General features: G+C 39.2%; 1 protein-coding gene across 2 annotated transcripts in view; it reads right to left on the bottom strand.

The window, feature by feature from the left end:
* SLC12A6 (solute carrier family 12 member 6) overlaps positions 1–19,370 on the bottom strand; it is a 95,742-nt gene that overhangs the window by 14,464 nt on the left and 61,908 nt on the right. For both annotated transcript variants that reach the window (XM_004609531.2, XM_004609532.3), the window contains 11 exons: positions 17,919–17,973; positions 16,415–16,545; positions 15,273–15,514; positions 11,582–11,796; positions 9,757–9,915; positions 9,487–9,585; positions 9,156–9,213; positions 5,269–5,443; positions 4,704–4,822; positions 2,031–2,129; positions 356–475 (listed from right to left, as the gene is read on the bottom strand). In XM_004609531.2, coding sequence (XP_004609588.1) covers positions 356–475; positions 2,031–2,129; positions 4,704–4,822; positions 5,269–5,443; positions 9,156–9,213; positions 9,487–9,585; positions 9,757–9,915; positions 11,582–11,796; positions 15,273–15,514; positions 16,415–16,545; positions 17,919–17,973 — 1,472 coding nt within the window. The remainder of the gene's footprint in view (positions 1–355; positions 476–2,030; positions 2,130–4,703; positions 4,823–5,268; positions 5,444–9,155; positions 9,214–9,486; positions 9,586–9,756; positions 9,916–11,581; positions 11,797–15,272; positions 15,515–16,414; positions 16,546–17,918; positions 17,974–19,370) is intronic.

Below are 19,370 nucleotides of genomic sequence, written 5' to 3'. Positions count from 1 at the left end.
GTGCTACTCAATAGATTCCCTTTGTTATAAAAAAATATGTTAGTTAAAATAAAATAATTAGGAGTAAAATACTTTGTTGTAGATCAGTGTTTACTCAAAGTGGATGATGTTGTAAATATAGTAATAGACTTGGGCTCAATTGGAGAAGCTTGTTCTGTTTATTTTAAAGTATACATTTCCAGGGGGATCATTGAGTAATAATTTTTTTCTGAGAAAGGAGCAGTAGGCCAAATGTTTGGGAACCTCTGTTATAAAGATTTTAGAATCCTTAAGGTAATTTTCGTTGGACTGGGTAATAAGTAAATGAAATACAGTTTTGATACATTTAGTATTAAGGTCAAATTCAGATACTCACCCTTGGTATTCAATGTATTTGTAGATCATACCAGCAATTACCATTGCTACAATGGCATAATACCAGGATGAAATGAACATCAAAGCCAGACAAATACTCATTCCCATGAAAGAGAGGGCCCTAGAAAATTAAAAACAAAACCACACACACAGTGGTCTTTTTTTTTGTAATTGTAGAGGTGGTGACACCTACACACATATAGATGCACACAATTTTTTTTAAATAACTAAAAGAAACCTACATAAGATCTGTATCTTCATAAAAAATTATCATTTTTAAATTTCTGGGCCACACCTGGCAACACTCAGGGACTATTCCTGGCAGTGCTAAGAGGACCATATACAGTGCTGGGGATTCAAACCAAGTATGCAGCGGCCACAAATGTGCCTTACTTCCTGTCTTTTATCTTTCTAGCCCAATGTGCTTCTTTATACTGTGGTGGAGGATTATTATTTAATTCCAGACTATTATATACAGAACTTTATACAAAGTTCACTAATTAAGATTAGAAAAATGATATCCCAAGATATTTTGGCAATGTTTAATACTCACTCTCAATATTAAGATGGTTTATGGACTGACAATAGTCAGTGAAACTGCACTGAACCCCAAACTATCCTTACTAGGGTAGGAGAGATATCTCTGATTGCTGGGAGTCTGGGTTTGACTCCTTGCACTGCATGGTCTCTGAGCAACACTAGGAGTGACCTTAGTGCAGAGCTAGGAGCAGCCCCCAAGCACTCTGGAAGCAATCCCTGACCACTGAGTTAGGAGTAGCCCAAAAACAAACAAAAAAGGTTTAGTGATACTAAGGTCAGCGGATCTAATTTTTTGTCAGATAAAACATCATCTCACCTATTAATATGTGAAGGGGACATAAAGTAGGCACTGGGGAACACAGCAATAGGAACACAGAGATCTATTAAAGAACTCTAATCTATAAGAGAAAAAAATGGGAAAGAGATGGAATGGTAGCTAAAAAAAAACTGATGGTTCCTTTAGGATTAAGTAGACTTGACTGTGGCAGCACTTTTCATAATCTCAAACAATCTTACGAGACAGGTGTAATATTATTAGTTCTGTTGTATGGAAGAATATGAAACTTACATGTTAAGTGCTTTGTTGAAGGCTACAAAGCAATAAAATGGAAGAAGTGACATTTGAACTTAGGTCATCTGGTTCCATGGCTGATAGTCCAGTCACTAAATTACTAAATAAAACTGTCATAAGGAAGAGAGCTTAAAAATAAAAACTGATAAAAAAAATATAAGTAAAGACAGAAGAGTATTTCATCCTCTTCTGTGCTCAGGCGAAAGGAAATCAGGAAAACATATGCTAAAGGAAGCTTATTTTTATACCCTAAACAATGTCACAGGCTGGCTGTGTTTATTTCATAATTTTGATCCATACAGCAAGTTGATATTAAAAGTTTCCCTAAAGTGATATATGAGAAAACACTGGTAGGAGGATAGAAATTCAAGTGACCATGGATAGTAACAGACAACATGGAATGACTACCTCACCCCCAGTTTTTTCTTTGAGAACTACAACTCTCCAGTTTTTGTTGTTTAGTGATGAATCCTCAATGTAAAAGTGTGTGTGTATATGTGTGTGTGTTTGTTTGTGTGTGTGTGTGGGTGGGGGGGAGATGGGGGTAGAAAAAAAGCAGACTTACCAGTGGTAGTAGCGGAACCGGGGTCTCCAGTTTGGTGTTCGAAGTAATGTTTGCAAGGCACATGCCAAATTCACAAAGAGGTAACACATGAGAAAAAACCTGGCAAAAAAAAAATATAGAGCAGTGTTGGGGCCAGAGGAGGAGGGCATCTGTCTTATATGTGGGTCACCTGAGTACCACTAGAACTGATCACTGAGAGTCAGGAGTAAGACCTGAGCACTGCCAGGTATGACCCCCAAATAAAACAAACAATAACAACAAAAATCAAGCAATGATTATTATTATTTTCACATTATTTTTTCAAGGACTATTTAAAATCTTGGTAGACTTGCTGAATTTAAATGTTTTGTTTTGGGGCCACACGTGGTGCAAAGGGCTTGCTTGGTTCTGTGCTCAGGGATCTCTCCTACAGTAGACCATATGGGGTCCCACAGGTTGAGCTGCATTATCTGTGTAAGAACCTTACTTGCTGTACTATTTCTCTGACCCTGTACTTAAGTCTTTGTTCTAGCTCATTAGCCTTCAACTAAGATAAAAACTTAAACTCTCCCACACAAACCATCTCAACCAAGGATATCTTTTGCAGAAATATATAATCAAGCTTGACACAGTTATGGTCTGGAAATTCCTAGTATATTCTTTACACTTATTCTTATTCCAAATTCACTTAATCAAATTCTGTGGATTCTTTATGTTTAGAAATTTCTAGACTCTCTCTTCCCTCCTCCCTCAACTCCCAAGTCCATCTTTATTACTGTCACTTTAGTTCAGTCTCTTATATATTTGATTAAATAAACTTTTGTATGGTATTCCCAGCTCAATTTCTGCCTCTGCCTAATCTATCTTTTATAACAAATTGATCATTCTAGAACATATGTATGATTATTTTGTTCTCAATGCATTGCCCTCTACTTCCAGGTAAAAGTCCCAGGTCCACTGTTATCAGGCTCAACCTTCTTCACTACTCTACTACTATACAACATGCACTCTTTACTCTAGCACTGTAGTAGCACTGTCGTCCCATTGTTCATCCATTTGCTCGAGTGGGCATCAGTAACGTCTCCATTATGAGACTTGTTCCTGTTTTTGGCATATCGAATATGCCAAGGGTAGCTTGCGAGGCTCTGCCATGCGGGTGGGATACTCTCGGTAGCTTGCTGAGCTCTCCAAGAGGGACAGAGGAATTGAACCCAGGTCAGCCATGTACAAGGCAAATGCCCTACCAGCTGTGCTATCGCTCTATCAAAGCAAAATAGTTTTTCTCTGAATTTGCTGCATTATTTCATCCCTCAACTTCTTTATACACATTCTCTGTCTGGAATATCTTTCACCCTTTCATTGTTTAGTAAATAACAAGGTATCCTTCAACACACAAGTATCGCTTCCTCCAGACAACCATTTTTGAGGTTTCAGTCCATTTAGATGGCTTGCTTTATAGCTGTTATAACCCGCTGTCTTCATCATTATCATAGTACCCACAACACTACACAGGGATCACTGGTTCATCTACTATCCTTAAGGTTGTGTCTTATACATCTTTGTACACCCAGCATATTACACGGTACCCGAGGAATATTAAGACATTAATAAGCCATAGCTGAATAAATAAAAGCGAGGAACAGTAGTATAAGCTACAACTGATAATGAATAAGAGATTAAAACAATTAACCTTTGAAGTTATAAAGGTAGGAAAAAATCATGACAATTTATAAAAGTTAACCGTACATGGCAGAGTCTTGTGCCCCCATGCCTGGCTGTCTTCACTGGGGCCCCTCGGAGGGGGTGGATTAAGTTTCCCTCCTGGCCCTGAGCAGAGCAGAGCCCCGGCACCCAAAGACCTCTGGAACCCAGCCACAGCTATGCTCAAGGCCCCTCTCCACACGTTCAGACGAGCCTCATGCATGAAGGAACCGGCAGAGGAACCCAGATGTGTGGGACCTGGGGGCTGAGATCTCCAAGCCTGCTCAGATAGGAACTGGGCCTCTTCCGCCCAGATCCCCCATTTTCCAATAGCTAGGCAGTCACACCCAGAAACTGCGTCTGGCGCTGTGTAATCCCATCAACAGTCAACATCCAGAGACTATAAAACCAAGCTCATGGAAGTTTGCCCCTGGCACTGTTTAATCCCATCAACGGCCAGTATCTAGAAACTATGAAACCAAGCTCCCCGGAAGAGAGCAACGCAGAGTCTCTCGCCCCTGTACCTGGCTATCTTCACTGGGGCCCCTTGGTGACATCTTATAGCCTAATTATGGACATCTTATAGCCTAATTCTCCCCTTTGGAGAACCTGGCAAGCTCTCCGTGGCGTATTTGTATGCCAAAACCAGTAACAATGATGGGTCTCATTCCCCTGACCCTGAAAGAGCCGCCAATGTGGCACTGTTGGGAAGGACGAGTAAAGAGAGGCTTCTAAAATCTCAGGGCTAGGATGAGATAATGGAGACATTACTGAGACCGCTCGAGAAAATCGAGAAAATCAACGATCAACGGGATGATGATGATGATGATGATGAACCTTACATGAAATTTCTCAGTAATATTCATTATTCAGATGAAGTCATACTGTTTTTCTAGCTCTGTTGACATCTCTGCTGTTATATGCCTGATAGAAATCAACATGTATTACACATCATATAGGCAAGAATAAGCAAGGAGGAAAACTAGTTCTTACATGGAAAGAATTGGGGCCACGAGATCCAGGGAGGCGATAAGGATTCCCAGCTCTGCAATGGCAGCAGTTAAGAGCAAAGCCCAGGTAGGCTCACCATTGGCTTTGCTGTGACCAAAAACCTGTACACAGAAAGCACAAAACATTAAGAGTGAGTAAGTGCTCCCTGATTCCTCTCTCCTACAGCTTCAGATTTCCAATTGATTATAGTGTTACAACTGAGCTACCTCTATCTTACTCACACAATAACTCATACAGGGATTTAAAAAGTGCAGACTGGGGAAATAGCTCAAAGGCCTAATGTGCAGGGCTCGACATGCTGGAGGTTGCCTCTCCAGGGCTGCATCCTCCCCTTGAGTGACCATGCTGGGACTGAACCCCCGCCAAGAGACAAATGCCGAGAGTAACTTCTAAGTACCACTGAGTCTGCCCCCACCAAAAAAGAAACCCCTCAAAAACACTATATGTCTTTGTATCATATGCTCTACTAATTCCTGAGCTGCTAAAGACCACATTCTCATAAAACCTGAGAAAAAAGGAGAAAGGCATATAGGATAGTGTCACTCACCCTCAGAAAGGGTATGATGTTATCCTTGGCTATCGCCTGTAGCAGTCTTGGGGCACCAGTGAGACTCTGAAGTCCAGCTCCACATGTGGAGAAGAAGGAGCCAATGACAATCACCCATGGGGATGGCCAAGATAAAGTACCTACTACCAGATTGCCTTTCACAGCATCCCCAAACCTGGGAGAGAAATAGCAGTACAGAAAGTTAACCTAGAAAAAACTTTAGACTGAAAGACTAGGAATAAAGTCACCCATTTTTTCCCTACTTATGACTTTTAGAAAATCAAAATTAAGATAGCAATGTGTACTAAGAAATGTAAAGGTTGGTAGACTTGATCAAAAGTCCACCGTTAACCTACAAATAACCTATAGGATCAGAAGGATCAGAAAATAAGCTAAACCCAGACCTCCAATCTCCAACCTCCACAGTTGTGTGCTCACCTCTGACTTATTTCTCTGGCCTGGGATTATACTAGATGTTAACCCCACTAGATTTATAAGAAGGTTTGAGTTTTAAGACACATACACATTTCGCACCTTGTGTACAAAATTTTAAGCCATTGATAATTTGATGAACATAGTTTCTCAGTAAATAATTTGTTGTTCAGCAATCTGTCACGAAGTATTCCACACAGAGTAATGTACATTTCAATAAATTTCCACAAAGCAAATATATATATATATATACACACACACACATATATATATACGTGCATATCACTATATCACCGTTATTCTGTTGTTCATTGATTTGCTCGAGCAGGCGCCAGTAACATCTCCATTCATCTCTGTCACGTGCTAGTATAGCCCGATGGTGTATTGGGGGCTCTTTCAGGGTCAGGGGAATGATGACAGTTGTTGTTACTGTTTTTGGCATATCAAGTATACCACAGGTAGCTTGCCAGGCTCTGCCGTGCAGGTGGGAGTATCCTACTCTCGGTAGCTTGCTGGGCTCTCCGAGAGAGATGGAGGCTTTTGGGGTGGCTCTAATCACCTTTACATATATAATTACATATGTGCAAATTTATGAACAGAAACCATATAATTATATATTAAATATCTATAATAAAATTCTACAAATTTTACTGTGAAAGAATAAGTTAAGAGATTGTGAATTATAATGTAATATTTCTGTTTCACTATCATATTTTATCACTTCCAAAATCCTTTTTTGACATATGAAACATCTCTGAAATAAGGGTATCTTTTATAATTAACAGTGTGTCATAATAAGATATTTGAAACAAATTTTAATGCTAAGTAATTTATAAAAAAACAGATATACTTTGGGGCCGGAGCGATAGCACAGCAGGTAGGGCGTTTGCCTTGCACATGGCCGACCCAGGTTCGATCCCCGGCATCCCATATGGTCCCCCAAGCACTGCCAGGAGTAATTCCTGAATGCAGAGCCAGGAGTAACCCCTGAGCATCGCTGGGTGTGACCCAAAAAGAAAAAAAAAAAGATATACTTTAAAATGAAGTGTCTTAGATTTGATGAAATATAGAAAATCATCAATGCTATGTTACAGTATTATTCATTCTAAATATATTTGAATATATGCAGACATTTATTTCAATATTGTGAAGTTATTTTGTGGTCAAATATTAAAGTAGGAGAAAGGATCCTTTATTCCATCATCACAGGGAGCATGATTGAAATGTGAAAAAAATTAGAGATTTCTAGATATTTAAGTCTTCTGTCTCAGTTTTCAAGTCTCCTCATCCCAAACTAAGAAAATAGATGAATTCTTAGAAACCATACGTAACATTTGTAAAGAGCAGGAAACACAATCTTCATTTAAAATTAAAACATGTAAGTAAGTATGTAGTGCAATTTCAATACCAGTTTCTTAGCTTTGATTTAGAGTTTATATGAAATCACGAAGGTGGCTGCATGGCTGATTTAAGATACATTTCTCTAAAGGAAGGCCCTTTTGGAAACTCACAGTCAAGGCCTCATCAATAATTCAAAGACACACAAAAATGTAATAGGTATTAATATTAACCAAAAAGTTAAAAGTTATATTTCCCTTTAAAATAGAAAGGAATGCATCTTTCTAAAAGTGCTAACAGTATATATATATGTGTGTGTGTACAGACACACACACATATCAGGCATGAGCAAAGTCCCATGGAACCCAGGTAATGCGGAACTTTGTGATCTTGGACTCTGGGTTCAATGGGACCCTGAAACAGAGATCCTCTGCCTGCTTCCCCCAGTGTCCATTGACCTGGGGTCACACCCATAAGCCACCTCCTACCGAGCCAGACTATCTCCTCATAAGCCACCCTCTAGAACTCACGGCTGCTTCTCCCGGAAGGAAGCATAAAATGAGGCCCCCAAAACCATGTCACTGGACTTCTCGACAGGCTGTTTTTACCTGGGGCGCCCCAGAGGGGGGTGGGTGAGAGCCCTTCCCACCCCAAGGGACCCAGCCCTGGCAGCCAACCTCCACTACCCAACCGTCGCCATGCTCCAGGCTGCTTTCCACATGCTTGGGCCAAGCCTCACACATGAGTGAACATGTTCCTGGACACATCATCATAGAGGGAAATAAGTATATATGCCTCTAGGAGAGCCCAACAAGCTAATGAGAGTATCACACGCGCAGGGCAGAAACTGACAAGCTCCCCATGACTGTATTCAATATGACAAAAACAGTAACAATAACAGGTTTCATTCCCCTGATGCTGAAAGAAGTCTCCAATTGTTGGGAAAGACGAGTAAGGAGAGGCTGCTAAATCTCAGGGCTGGAATGAATGAAGACATTACTGGCACCCACTCGCATAAATCAAAGAACAATGAGATGACAGTAATACAGTGATATATATGTAAATACCACACAGGCAAAAAATAGGACATCATCAGGATCTACAAGGCTCTTATACCTCCAATTACCAGTCCTTTCATCTTTTCCAATCTGCTTTCGTTATGGGTTGTGGCTACTATTATGAGATGGCAGGAATTGAACCCAGGTTGGCCTCATGCAAGGCAAATGCCCTACCCACTGTACTATCACTCCAGCCTGGATCAAGTTCTTTGAAATATTAAATTTGTCTAAATAAGAATTCCCTTTATAGTAACAACTATTAGAAATCTAAGACCAAAGTTAGGGAAGGCAAGTGAAATAAAAACAAAGCAAAATCTTTAAAATGTTTCTAGCATTTCACCTATGAGACATAAGTAAATAATTTTGTCTGGCATTCTAAATAAAAATTTGGCAGCTCTTCACTGCCAGATCCAAGTGCTGAAATCATCAAGCCCACACAGAGAAACCAGATAGCATCTAGAGTGGTTTTAAGGTCCACTGAGCCCTATCTCGCAAACAGAGCATTGAGTGAATGAAACCAAACACGAAATATACATGCTGTTCTTCAGTTTAACATTTTAAAATATGTCATATTTCATATAATGAATGCGGAGTGGGAAATAAATAAATAATACTAGGATTTGAGCTCCAACATCCCACATGGTCCCCCGGGCACCACCAGGAGTTAATTCCTGAGTGCAGAGCCAGGAGTAAGACCTGAGCACTGCTGGGTATGGTCCTAAAATGAAACAAAAAAGCTTTATTCAATGCATCTCACATATTTATAACTATATACATTCTTTTCTATTCACTATCCTTTTTGGAAATTATATACATTTATTTTATAATTGTTAGTCCTCATAAATACCTCAGGTTGGGTTTGAGTTAATAACTGTATTCGGTTTTTGTGGGCTGTTCAGATATAATGGAAGACAGGGCTAGGGATGTGGCTCAGTGGTAAAACACATGCCTTGCATGTATGAGGTCCTGGGTTCAATCCCCATAGCTAGAAGAACAAAAAAAAAAAAAAAAAAAAAAGACAGGCAAACAATTGCTATATTAAAAAAATCTACTACTCACTTGTCTCTGAGAACAACACCTTCAATACAGGCACCAAAAAGAACAACATTGCTTAAATCTACCATATTGAGAGTCAAGGAAACTGACGTTCACTCTCCAAGACAGAAAGTAGACACTCAGGAAATTTCTCCTATCAGCAAATTAAACTGCTAAATTCACTAATCCTATAAATTCTTTCTTGAACTAATGAGATGAGGTACGCAGATTACCTGGTGAGTAGTAAGCTAATAGAAAGCAGACCTATTTATTGCCAGAATGAAAATATTGATCACCTGGGTCTACAAGTTACTCCTAAGACTAAGATCAGAGAATGGATCCACAAAAAGGATACAGACAAAGGAAGTGGTCAGGATGGCAAGAATAGTGCCAATGGGAATAGATTTTTGGGCGTCTTTCAGATCTCCAGATCTGTTTGATCCAGCCATGATACCTTTAGAGAAGGGCGAAAGAATAAGTTATCTTTTTTAGTTCCTGATCATGTTGATATTTATACTTAAGCCAAAGGCTATAGGCAGATCTAGAAACTGAGAATAAAATTCTGTCTCCTAAGAATTCAGTTCTGCATCTGATAGCTTCTAAAATAAACAGTCCATCTACTTACCTGTGACAGAGGGAAAGAAGATCCCCACCAGAAGAGTGAAGGAGGTGGTGATGTCAACAAGGACATACTCATGGTTTAAACTGCCTAAGACATCAGAAGATTTGGCTGAAGGCTTTTCAATAATCTCCCCCTTTAATAGATAATTGCTCCAAAGATTCTCTGCAAAGGGGAAAAGGGGAAGATACACATAGTAGCAGAATAGAAAGAAGAGAATTAGTATTTCACCCCAAAAACATTCTTAATCAAATATTACTTACACAGTTGTTTTTTTTTTTTTCTTTTTGGGTCACACCCAGCAATGCTCAGGGATTACCTGGCTCTGCACTCAGGAATTACTCCTGGTGGTGTTGGGGGACCATATGGGATGCCAGGAATTGAACCCAGGTCCGCTGCATGCAAGGCAAACGCCCTACCCGTTGTGCTATGGCTCCGGCCCCTCACTTACACAGTTTTAAAGAAGTATGTGCTTCCAATGAAATACTATGTGGCCACCAGGAAAATGAAGTCTTAAAATTTGCTTGTAAGTGGAAAGATGGGAATATCATGCTGAATGAAATGAGTCAGCAGGAGAGGGACAGACATAAAAACTGTTACTCAAGGACAGTAGAAATGAGGGCCAGGAGGCCTGGCCCACCATCGGAAATTTTTCACAAGAGGAAGAGACAGGGCATTTTGGATAGAAACGGGACCCATGTGACAATGAGGGCTGGAAATGATCACTCTGGACAAGAACTGAGTGTTGAAAATAGGTAAAGGAATACACATGATAACCTTTTCAGTATCTGTGTTGCAAATCACAATGCCCAAAGGGGTGGAGGGAGGTGAGGAAGGGGAAAAAGGAGAGGGAAAGGGAGAGGGAGGGAGGGAGACTGCTGCAGAGGCAGAATGAGGGTTGGGGAGGTTGAAGAGAGAAACACTGGGGACACTGGTGGTGTGAAATGTACACTGGTGAAGGGACACTGACTGGTGTTGGGATACGGTATGCCCAAAACCCAATTATGTAGAACTTTGTAACTATGTATCTCCTGGTGATTTAATTAAAAAATCATAAAAAGTATGTGCTTTTACATGAGCACATAAATTTCTTACATACATATACACACATACATATTATGCAATAAAGCACACATAAAAAGTTAAAATACAGTTATGATCTGGCTAAAATATAATCTTATATTTTATTTGTATAAATTTTGTATAAAATGCAAAAGAAAAACCTTTGTAAGAGTTTAGCTGAATTGGGAAATTACTTATGTGGACATAGTGACATTAAGAGATCAATTATGGGAAGAACAATGGCAATTTTACGAAAATACAGTGGATTTTTTTTCCCTTTTCGGATAACACCCGGCAATGCACAGGGATTACCTCCTGGCTTTGCACTCAGGAATTACTCCTGGCGATACTCAGGGGACCATATGGGATGCTGGGAATTGAACCCGGGTTGGCCGCATACAAGGCAAACGCCCTACCCACTGTGCTATTGCTCCAGCCCAATGCAGTGGATATTTTATTGTTATTATTATTTTGGTTTGGGGCCATACCCGGCGATGTTCAGGGGTCAGTCCTGGCTCTGCACTCAGGAATTACTCCTGGAGATGCTCAGGTAGCCACATGGGATGCCTTAAATTCAATCAAGGTTTCCCTCATGCAAGGCAAGCATCCTGGGTCTGGCCCTAGCACAGGAAGTGAGGGAGAAAAATAACATCCCTAAGGAGGGAAGTGGTATTATGGCATGAAGTCTTTGTGAAGAACAGAGAGTCAAATATAGCAAGTCAGTTTTTCTCAAAGGAAAATAAACTTATCCTGAAAAACGCTAATTTACCTGTAATGACACCACTAGCCAATCCAGGAATGCCCTGGATTGAAGTGACGTTATTGTGTACAAAGTATTCATCACAGGTGACATTGAAAAACTGAGTTGAGTTACAGAAGAAACCCCATAACTTTGATGGTACTGTCATGTTGTTGATTTCCTTAGTTTTCGAGCAAATGTCAATGTGTCTTGACGAGAGGGTTCGATTACCCAGCATGCAGACCCTAGGTGGAAACGGACATGGAGAAAGATGAAGGAAAAAAAATTTTTCAAAAAGGTACTCTAGAAACAGGTTAGTAAATAGTAAACACATTAGTTAAAAGAAAAAAAAATCTAATTTCTAAGAGCATCTACTGTCATAAGTAGGAAACCAGTATCTGTTGATTTTTAAGCTTTATGAGATTACAGACAGAATTATATTAGTATGCCTATTTTGTAGATTATTTGGGATAAAATTTAGGGAGATAAAGGACCTGTCCAGACATGAGCAGGAATCGTCCCTCCACCTGCCCCATATGAATCCTGGTGGCCACAAACCTCCAGAACCCAGGTATGCGAGACCAGTGACTGAAAACTCCATTCCTCAAGGAATAGGTGACGGTTCCTCCTTCCCATCTCCTCAGACCTTAGAGGTCCTGGTTGTCACACCCATGAATTCTCCGGGTGCCATTTAAGCACATTAACGGCCATGATCCAGAGACTCACAAATGAATCTCAGAACCGATCAGCTTGCTGCAGAGATGTCTCCGAACTCCAATTATTTAAAATTGTAGAATTCCAGGAGTGCGCAGCTGCTGACACCTCATACTATTCATAACTAGCAATACAAAATAAATTATCTAGCATCTGCCTGTGGGGCAGGCTTGAGTGGAGGTGGGAAAATTTGAAATGATGGTGGAAGGAAGGTGTAAAGAGGTGGGATTGGTGTTGAAATACTAAAAGTAATCAATTATTGTGACCAACTTTATGAAATATAAAATTAAAAAAAAATTAAGGGTCTGCCCAAGGTAGAAGAGTGGTATACAGGAAGTGGTGGTGATAGAATTTAAATCGGGGAATTACCTGAAGATGCTCTATTGATATATTTTAAAACTTCTAGGTTATTAACCAATTGTTTGGGCTAAAAGAATTCTAAAATCCTTTTACACTACTTATAAAAATTTTCTTTTCATGCTTAGGTGAGCCTTATGTTTATAACAACCTCTTTCAAAATGTTATGCTAGTGTGACAGAGTGATAGTACAGAGGGTAGGGTGCTTGCTTTGCACACACTCAAATGGGGTTCAATGCCTGGCATCCCTGAGCCCCATCAAGAGTAATCGCTAACTGCAGAGCCAGAAGTAAGTCTTGAGCACCTCCTGATGTGGTCCCAGAACAAAACCTAAACCAAATTATGTTAAAGATCAAATCTTCAGGAGCACAGCAACAGCGCAGCAGGTGGGGCACTTGCCATTCACACAGCCAATCTGGGTTCAATCATGGCACCCCATCAAGCTCACCAGGAGTGATCCTGGAGTGCAGAGCCAGGACTAAGCCCTGAAAACTGCCATGTGCAGACTCCCCAAAATCAATTATTTTAAAAAAATAATGAACTAGGGTCAGAATGATAGTACAGTGGGTAGGGTATTTGCCTTGCATGCGGCTGACTGGGGTTTAATCCCCGGCATTCCATATGATCTCCCGAGCACTTCCAGGAGTAATTCCTGAGTGCAGAGTCAAGAGTAACCCCTAGGCATCTCTGAGTGTGACCAAAAGAGCCAAAAAAAAAAAAAAAAAAAAAGAAAAAGAAAAAAGAAAACAAAAGAAAAAAAACCCAACTAAACTGAAAATAAAGGTGAAATTTTCAGGCTTCTGTTTTGAGAGAGACAGTCTATCTAAGACCTAAAGAAGGCATCCTTCTGGCACAAGAGAAAACTGTTTTTGGATTTAAGCCTAGAGCCAGTGGGAGTGAGGGTATTTAATGATAATATAACTATCAACTACTGATTTTATATTTTTTTAACCCAGAGATATAAATATCAACAATTCACTCACAGTTAAAATACCTCTTAGAAGGAACAAAGTGAGTTTTTACATCTGCAAAATGAGAGCAAACATACATAATGAACCAGATACTCAGCTCAGCTTCATTAGCTCTCAACATTTCCCAGTCTTGCTTCATGCATTCCTCTAGGTTTGTTTCAGTATTATATTTAAAGAAAATACCATGCACAATGGCCTTTTACTCACCATCCCCTTCAAAAAAGGGTAGAAGCATCAAAGGAGAACTTAAGGAGGCAAAAATGGGATTTTCCAAGTTAAAATATAGTCAGGATGTAGCACTTAGTACTTTTTATTATTCTAAAATGGACCTTCATCTAGCTTGCAGTTCCTAGATGAGCAGACTAAAATTTGTGATGGAGGGGCAGAGAGATAACACTAAGGTTAAGGCACTTGCCTATCCTATGGCTGTGGTCTTGCCCTGGTTCCAATCCCAGTGCTGCATGAGGTCTCCTGAGCATCACCGGAGCAAGAGTGGCAGCCTCTGAACAGAGCCAGGTGTGGCTCCCAAACAAACAAAGCCCAAAAATTTGTGATGAAATTATTACTGACATCTTTTATCATGTAGAAAAACATACTAGGAGTCAGGAAACCATGAGGTTCATGTTCCTGCTCTGTCATAAATTAACTTTGGGACAAGTCATTTAAAGTCTATAAAGCTATTTTTTCATCTTAAAAAAATAATGTACTCAGGTTAAATCAACAGAGAGCTGATAAATTTGATCCCTAGGAAAATTCATAAGACTTTTCAAAGATAATCTTTATAACAAGATTACAAACAATATCATGGTCAGATAGTTCCTGTGCTACTAATCAAATGGAAAGCAGTCGAGTCTATAAGTCACATGTCTTTAAAAATCCATTATAACTTCTTAATTAAGGTACTGCACTACTTACGGTATATAAACTAATCAATATTATTAAATAAATGGGTTATCTATTTCTCTTTAAGACTAGAAAGGGGCTGAAGCTACATATGGTCACCACATATGGTCCCCCCAGCTCACCAGGAGTGATCCCTGAGTACAGAGCCAAAGCAAGCCCTGAGTATTGCTGAGTATCCCTGCCCACCCTCCCCAACCCCTGCAAGACTAAAAAAATAATATCAGAATAAAAACATCTGAATATATATATATGTAAGTAGGAGAGTTAGAGTTTGACACTAGATTTAGTGATGGGGGCTGGGGGGAGGAGGTGGTTGGGTCATGCCCAATGGTACACAGGGGCTATTCATGGCTCTACGTTCAGGAGTAACCTATGGCAGTGCTTAGGGGACCATATAGGGAGCCAAAGATTGAACAGGGATTGGCCACATGCAAGCCAAGAGCCTTATCCTCTGTGCTAACTCTTTAGCTTCTGAAGACTTTTTGTTTAAAAAAGGAATTCAACATGAAAATATTACTGTTAAGTATAGCGGCAATAACTATAGTGTTGGTAAAGAAAGTTTGTTATCTCATGAATAGTTCAAATCACTATCAAGGGACATAAGGGGGAAAATCAACAGGGCACAGTTTCTGGGAGGATGCCTACCTAGATGCTAACTAGGCTTTAACCCAGGAGGAAAATTCAACACATTCTGTGAGATCATGATTTGAAATAATCACATCACCAGATACTACCAATGACTACCTGATAATGATAGTTAAAAGACTGACACGTACGGGAAGTGTGGAGGGGCAAAAGACGACTTGATGGCTCCAGCATAGATGGCTAAGATGGACACAATGACACAGGCCAGGAAAAGTGAAGCAAATTTGTTCACATAGCGTACGCCGATGAATACCACCAACACCATGAGAACTAAGAAGGCTGTGCCATAGACACGCATATTATTTAGCATGGCTGCTGATTCCTTGAGTGCATCATCACTACGAAAGATTGCAGCGCGAGGAACAATATATACCTATTAAACAAATAAAGCAGAAAATGACATCAATTTAATCAAATAAAAGGTGTTCTGTAGTTTGCAGCTGTCTTTACCAAAAAACCAAAACCAAAAACAAACCCCACAAAGCTAAATGAGAAAATTAATGGTGACTTTGCCTAACTGCATTCTGGATCCATATTACCCACAGAACTGTGATATCACTGATTTCTTTTTTTTAAGACTACATGCAATTCTGAATACATTTCAAAATAGAAAAAACAAATAACTATTTACCCAAAATGTTACATAAAATAATTATAATGATAGCTTAAGTACTTCCTACTTTTACTATTACTACTTTAAATAATTAAAAAAAAACCTCAGCTAATAAGGGGAAGTTTTTGTTTAACTGGAATAAAGATAAAAAAATTTACTTTACTGGGACCAGAGAAATAGTACAGCAGATAGGGCACTTGCTTTGCATGCGGGCAACCTGGATTTGATCCCTGGCATCACAGATGGCCTCCTGAGCCCACCAAGAGTAATCTGAGTGCAGAGCCCATGTGATTCTTGAGTGCAGAATGAGGAGTAACCTATGAGTACCATCATGTGTGGCCCAACACCTACCTCCATCCCTCCCCCAAAAAAAGAGACTAACTTCACTTTTCCCCTATTAGTTCAAGTCTTGCTTCTGATGCTAACTCATCAGTTAAGGAGGTATGGTGGTGGCAAGTGGAAGAAGGGAAAGAATAGGCAGGCAAAGAATACCATCAACCTTTTCCCTCACGTTCACATTAAGGGTCCAATTACTAGAGAGTAGTCAATTACTTGCTTGCATCATAAAACTGATATATAAGAAACTTGATATCAAAGAACAAAATGAATGCAAGTGTATGTATTTTTCATTGTGTGGACAGTTATTAAATCGTTACTTACCAGAAAAATTTCAATGGCACCAAGAATATACATGGCTGCTGCAAAAGTGGTACCAAGATAAAAGCAGAGGCCAACAGCCCCACCAAATTCTGGGCCCAGTGCTCGGGAAATCATAAAGTATGAGCCCCCAGCTAAAAGACAAAATAGAAGTTAAACAGATTAATGAAAGTACATTAGTAAGCAAATTTTAGATAATAATGTTGAAGAACAAATTCTTATGACTTTGAAAACCGTAAATAAAAAATATATATATAAAATTAGTGAGAAAAGTTGAAGCCTTTATGGTACCTATACTATGTATGTAATGCTCCACATGAAACAATTTGTCAGCTATAATTAAAAAAAAAATCAGAGAATATTTACCACAGACATGAGACAGCCTAGAAGAATGCACCCTAATTAAAAGAAGCTAACAAAGCATTATTCATGACAGTCAAAACAAGGATCAACTTAAATGTCCCCTAACAGAGGTCTGGATAAAGAAGCAATGGTACATAAACTCAAAAACTGCTACTCTACTACTGGAAAAATAATCTTTTGGTTTCTGGACCACATGTCATTGGAACTGAACTTGCTTCTTGCACATGCATAACATGCACTGAACTATCATATGCTGTTCCCAAAATGAATCTTTTTTTTCATTTGTTTTTGGGACCATACCAGTAGTGCTCAGGGGTTACACCTGGTTCTTCACTCAGAGATCTTCCTGGTGGGCTCAGGGGACCACATGGGGTGCCAGTAATTGGACATACGTTGGCTGCATGTAAGGCAAACACCCTACCTACTGTAATATAATTCCAGCCTCAAAATGTATAAATCTTGAGGTGATTATGCTAATTGCTATATGTCAGGATATTAAAAAAAGTTACTGTTTCACTTATATGTAGAACATCAACAACTAAAGCAAATGAACTAGCAAAAGAAAAAAAGCCCAACAATCCTACTAGTAGGCTTAGAACAATGGTAGTTACTTGGAGGGAAAGAAAATGGGAGAAAAAAGTAGGGGAGTCTTTCTGGTGAGATGGCAGAGGAATTTTGGTGGTAGAAACAGGGAAAATTAAATATAAAAATATAAACTAGGGGGCCGGAGCGATAGCACAGCGGGTAGGGCGTTTGCCTTGCACGCGGCCGACCCGGGTTCGATCCCCGGCATCCCATATGGTCCCCCAAGCACCGCCAGGTGTAATTCCTGAGTGCAAAGCCAGGAGTAACCCCTGGGCATCGCTGGGTGTGACCCAAAAAGCAAAAAAAAAAAAAATATATATATATATATATAAACTAAACTTTTAAAATTTCATAATACTATAAGCCAATTATAAACCAATTAAAGAATAAAAAAGTGATGGAAGTTAAATTATTTTAGCTTACAACAGTTCTTACAGAAAGTACCCTAAAGTCAAAGAATATTAGTATTTGTAACAAATAGACTAAACACTCCAGTTTTACAGCATAAACACAAAATTAATGATGGACTATCCCTGAAATCCAGCATTGACCTACTGACCTGGCACTACTCCATTGGTGGCAATGGCACTCATGGAGATAGCAGTCAATAATGTCTGTTAAAAAAAATGGAAAAAGATTGTTAGTATATAAAGGTAAAATTTCTATACTTCTGCTCCATCTGTGGATTCCAGTGCACTTATCATTTAACAGCAAACTCTCTACTTTCATGCAGGGAGTTGAACATCATACTTAATGATATGGAAGTGAGATAGTTCAAGTATTGACTACTACTCAATAGTAGTCACACTATTGAGTACTCTGTTACATTCCTACACTGTAATCAATAGTTATTAATTAAGGTGCTATTAAGAAGGTGCTATTAAGAAGGTGCTATTAAGGTGCTATTAAGAACCACTAACCTCATTCTGGATGTTCTAGATAAACAACTTAGAAGATATGTTGAAGACTGGCTAGAATAACAATTGAAATAAAACAAAAAAAATTGAAAGAAACCACTAAAACTTCTGAACTTCAGAAGTGTATTTTAGAAATATCACCTGCAAGCAGATGGACAAAGACCTGATAGAGGCTAGTGACATGTTTGTGATAGAATTAAAAGTGATAGTAATAAAAGGTCGTAGACAAATAGTAAAAGAATAAAACTTTAATAATAATCAGCTTATAGTAAAATTGATAAAGTTGGCTGATATACATGGATAAAAGAAGTTTAAAGAAGGATCAGAAAATTCTTAGTATTAAGGAGAAAAGAACTATGTGAAACACCTGAGTTTCTAAGGAAGAGGTATGAAACTTCAAAAAAAATAAAATCCCATACCTTTAGTCAGTTTTGTTTTTCAGTATCATAATGGAGTAGTACATCACATTTTTTGGCCAAAATTTTGGTGTTTCAAGCCTCTGACGATTTGCATTATGAATTGTTTAAACTCTTTAGAGGTATGTGTGGGGGGGATGGGAGCTGGGAGGAGAGGGGGGTCATACCCTACAGTGCTCAGGGATTTCCAGGTTTGATACTTGAAAGTCACTCTCAGTGGTATTTGGGGGACCAAGCCGTTATAGGGACTGCTTACAAATCATGCCCAGTAAGACTTCTGTCTTGACCTTTGAATTCTTTAAATACTCAATCTTCTAATTCCTGAAATTATCCTTTACAAGTTCTAGTACACCACATTATAGAGACACTCAATGAATAACTGGCCAAAAATTCACTTCTCTGTTGTTATTTGGGGGTCACACTTAGCCGTGCTCAGGACCTAATGCTAGCTCAATGCTGGACCTCATGGTGGTAGGTATACAACTTAGACCTCTTGCATGCAAAGCATATGCTCCAGCCTGTTGAGAAATCCTTCTGGCCCTAAAATTCTTTCAATTTTAGTATCAAAGCAATCTTTTCTGTTGTGACGAGTCTTTCCCAATTATTCTTGGTTTTATTCCTAAAAAAGTCAAGTGCATACACTTTTTTAGCCCTCACAATGTTCTAGATGAATTCCAG

This window comes from Sorex araneus, chromosome 3, assembly GCF_027595985.1.
Source record: "Sorex araneus isolate mSorAra2 chromosome 3, mSorAra2.pri, whole genome shotgun sequence".
Taxonomy (NCBI): domain Eukaryota; kingdom Metazoa; phylum Chordata; class Mammalia; order Eulipotyphla; family Soricidae; genus Sorex; species Sorex araneus.
Note: the sequence above shows the minus strand (reverse complement) of the source record. Positions and strands in the feature narration are given on the sequence as shown.